Raw genomic sequence first — 3,946 nt, forward strand, 5'->3', positions numbered from 1 at the left:
GCCTTGCCTCCCTGGCCGCCTTCCTCGGCCAGGCCAGGCAGGGCCGGCTGGCCCGGTTTGCCGACCGGTGCCATGAGGAGCATGCTGCTGCCCTGGCACAGTGACTCCCCCGGTTCCCTTGAGTAGGGACCAGGCATCTTTTGCCCGGCCTTGGCTCCCGACCCACCCCCTCCCCCCGCGGGTAAGAGCAGCGTCAGCGTCAGCAAGCAGCGGTCAGCGGCAGCCCCACCACCCCCACCTCCACCTCACACACTCACTGGCCCTTGCGCGATGGCACGCCGGCATGTTGGCATGGGAACGCCAAGCCCGGCACGGTAGCGGCGGCTGACTGAGTAATGGCACAGCCGACCGCCGCGGCAGGCCACTTTGCACTCCTGCCTGCAATGCATGCACCCTTACATGTGCAGCCTTCTGGTATTTTCATGTGCCTGGGAGATGTGCGGGCATGGGGGCCCATGTGCCCCATGCCATTTGAGTGCCCGGCGGCGGCGCTGCCTGCCGCCGGGAGCCCGCACCAGCATCGGCACCCGTCGGCCTGGCAGGCCTAAGCTGCTAAGGATCCCCACGTCCCCCACCACGTTGTGGGGGTTGCGTGTCCGGCAGGACGGGGAGCGGGGCCAGGGTGGGGTGACCCTGGGACGCTCAGCTGGGGGGAGGGTGGTCGGAGCCATGGAGAGGGTGCTCCATGGTCCACCCCCTCTCTTGATGCCCCTTGATCACGTGTGCCCCCTGCCCAAGGTCTGCTCACGCGGCCTATCATAGCGGGGTGACTGTAACACCTGGGACAGCGTGGCGGGTGATCAGCAGTTGACCGAAGCAGCGTGAGTGGCGGGCGCCGGGCTGGCGGCATGGAGGGCTGGGGCCTGCATCTGCTGCTGCGGCACGCTTGCGGCTGCTTACTCGACCGCTGTCTGCCTCCAACCCAGCCCGCCATCCCCCTGATACCCTTGCCCCATGCAGCATCACGCTGTTCCAGGGCGCCGCGGCCGCGGCTAAGAAAGGCCTTCTTTGAAGGCGCTGGAGCTAGTGTCTAAACCCTCCGAGAGGGCACAGGTTCGATTCCTCCCATGTCGAAACTTTGTGAGGACAAACGCGGCATAGCTGACCGGCTCAGCGCCAATCCAAGCCAATTCCTTCGGGAACGCCTATTAGAATCGCCAAGGCTTCGGCACAGGCCTCCCCGGGACCCATTCACTACTAGTGGGGGGTACTGCACTTGGCGCGTCGGGCAGATCAAATAATGGTCTAAAGCTAGACGTTAAAACCGGGAAGTTAAGCCTGTGGAGGCTCTTCCCCACCTTTACCTTTACCTTTAGCGCCCCGCTGGACGTGTCTCGGTGTGTGGACGACTTTGACGCCGCCCTCAACACCACCTGCTCCTCCGCCGGCGACACAGTGTCCTGCTGCAACTCCCTGTCGGCCCTGGGGGGGCAGTGCCTGTCCCACCTGGCCGCCTCCATGGCCGCAACCCCCGACCTTGCCAGCCTGCTGACTGCCTTGTGAGTGGCTGGGCTGGGGCGCAGAGCAGGGGGCATGTGCGGCTCATGCAGGCGTGTGCTTCAGGCCTATGCCTGTGCCCTGCTGTCTGCCTGCTTGCTGTCTCCCAAACTCAACCAGCCTCTCCTCCTCTCCCTGCTTTGCCCGCAGCACCGGCCAGCTGAAGAGCTGCCGCATCCCGCTGCCCGGCAGCGACGGCACCGCCCCTCCCGCCCCTCCCAGCCCGGCAAGCCCCACGTCTGGCGGCAGCTGCTTCGACAGCTTTGAGGCCGCGCTCTCCTCCTCCTGCGCCGCCGCCGACCTCACCCCCTGCTGCAACGCGCTGGAGCTGCTGGGCGAAAGCTGCCTGGATCGGATAGATGGCCAGGTGAGTGGCCCGGATGTTCGTTGTTGACACAACGGCACTGGGGATTCCCGCCTGGAGGAAGTGGGCACCTCTGTGATGTCCGACCCGCAGCTGATGGAGGCATTGTGAGTGGAGGGGGCTGCTGGCAGGACTGCTGCTGCTGCTGTGCACCCTGTGCCAGCGCCGCTCACGCGCCCTGCCCCTCCTTGCCCCCTGCAGCACTGCCCTGCTCCAGGGCTGCGGCTACTCTGTCTCCACCTACTCACACCTCGCCAAGAAGCACTCCCTCATCGCCGGCGACGACGCCGATGCCGCCGCAGCACTGGGCAGCGCCGCCTCCCTGCGCTCCCTGCCCAAGCCCTGGGGCTGCGCCCTGTGCGGCGAGCAGCCCCAGCAGCTGGCCAGCGCCGCCCCCGTGGCCCGCCGCTCAGCGCTGGTCACCAGCCCCAGCTTCCGCGGCCCGCACCTGGAGCTGCGGCAGAAGCTGGGCGGCCTCTAAGAAAGCGTGCTCAATAAGGAGCTGAGACTGCTCCATGGCCCACCAAAATCTGATTGGTGATCGATATGGAGGCGTGCCACCAACCGGTAGCCCATTGCTACATACCTACCCCCTCTCTGTACGTTCACTCCAGCACTGCCGAGTATCCACTGATCCATACCTTTCCTGCCAATCATCATCCCCGTCCTTCTCCAATTCATGTCGCCCCTAATGCTGTGCATCCCAACTGAGTGTAAAGCTACAGCTACTGTACAGCACATGTGTGCCACTAGACCACAACAGCAACAACGCAGCCGGCAATCGGCCATGCATGGTGCTGCAGCATGCGGCACGACAAGTGCTGCCCATGAAATGTGTGTGACAACAGGCACAATGGGCAGGGGAACCAGCTCAGGCCACCTTCCCAGGGCGTATAGGTGGGCTGAAGCATGCAACAACAACAAAGGAGAAGTGAAATCATTCATCAAAATTGGTAGTGGGGATTGCACAACCAAGCGGCTAGTAGGGCAGCATGCAAGAGGTGCCCAAAGCGGTCAAAGCGGTACAGTACAATACAGTGCAGTGTGCGACAGGGTACGGTGCAATGCGCCATAGGTATTAGCAAAGAGGGCTCAGAATAACCTGAATCAAGTGGGTGGAAACAACCATCCAAAACTCGACAGCAAGGCAGGCGGCCTGCTGCGGCACTGTGGCTGAGACAGGCCAGCCTCACAGGCGCTTGGGCTTCTTCTTGATTGCCGCCGCCTTGGCCGCCGCCGCCTCGGCCTTGCACTTGGCGGGGCACATCTCGCCCTTGCGGCAGTTGCGCCGCTTGGACGCCTTGCAGCACTTGAGGCACGCCGGGTTGGCGTAGACCTTGCCGTCCTTGCCGCACACCTTGGTGCCCGCCTTCTTGCACGCCGCGTCGCAGGCGGCTTTGGCCGCCTCCGCCTTGCACGCCTTGGCGCAGTTCTCACCCTTGCGGCAGCTGCGGTGCTTGGCCGCCTTGCGGCATTTGAGGCACGCTGCGGTGGGGTAGGCCTTGCCGTCCTTGCCGCACAGCATGACGCCCTTGGCGGCGGGCTTCTTGCACTCTGCATCGCAGGCCGCCTTGTCGACGGCGGCCTTGCACGTGCGGGGGCAGTACTCGTTGGCAGCGCAGTCGACCCGCTTGCCGGCCTTGCTGCTGCACTTGCGGCACTCGTCGTTGGCGTAGACCTTGCCGTCCACGCCGCACACCTTCTTGCCGCCCGCCTTGCACTTTTTGGCGCACGCCGCCTTGTCTGCCGCCGCCCTGCAGTCGTCCTTGCAGTTCTTCTTGGTGCCGCAGGCCCACAGAAGCTTGGCAGCAGGCTTGGTGCACTGCGGCAGGAAGGAAGCAAGCGTGCAGCAGGAGATGCATGTGGCCAGCTCAGGCGCAAGGGCATGAGAGCCAGCAAGCACAGCGCGGGTGCCTCCGCTGCGGATACCGCAACCAGGCACTGTGCCGAGGCCGGCAGCTGGCGAGGCTGCTCGGCAGGGCCGGGTTCCTCCCCTCTGCTGCCTCACAAGGGGGAGCAGCGGCCACAGAGGCGTCAGCAGTGGAGCGAGGCGCCGCCCCTCACCTTCAGATCGCAGGCGGAGTT

General features: G+C 64.9%; 1 protein-coding gene across 1 annotated transcript in view; it reads right to left on the reverse strand.

The window, feature by feature from the left end:
* Positions 1-3,946, reverse strand: part of CHLNCDRAFT_55653 (hypothetical protein) — a gene marked incomplete at both ends in the record, with an annotated part of 9,271 nt that overhangs the window by 1,306 nt on the left and 4,019 nt on the right. Inside the window, 2 exons of the mRNA XM_005842722.1 lie at positions 1,217-1,512; positions 3,055-3,683. Of these exons, the coding sequence (XP_005842782.1) occupies positions 1,217-1,512; positions 3,055-3,683 (925 nt within the window). The remainder of the gene's footprint in view (positions 1-1,216; positions 1,513-3,054; positions 3,684-3,946) is intronic.

This window comes from Chlorella variabilis, assembly GCF_000147415.1.
Source record: "Chlorella variabilis unplaced genomic scaffold CHLNCscaffold_55, whole genome shotgun sequence".
Taxonomy (NCBI): Eukaryota; Viridiplantae; Chlorophyta; class Trebouxiophyceae; order Chlorellales; family Chlorellaceae; genus Chlorella; species Chlorella variabilis.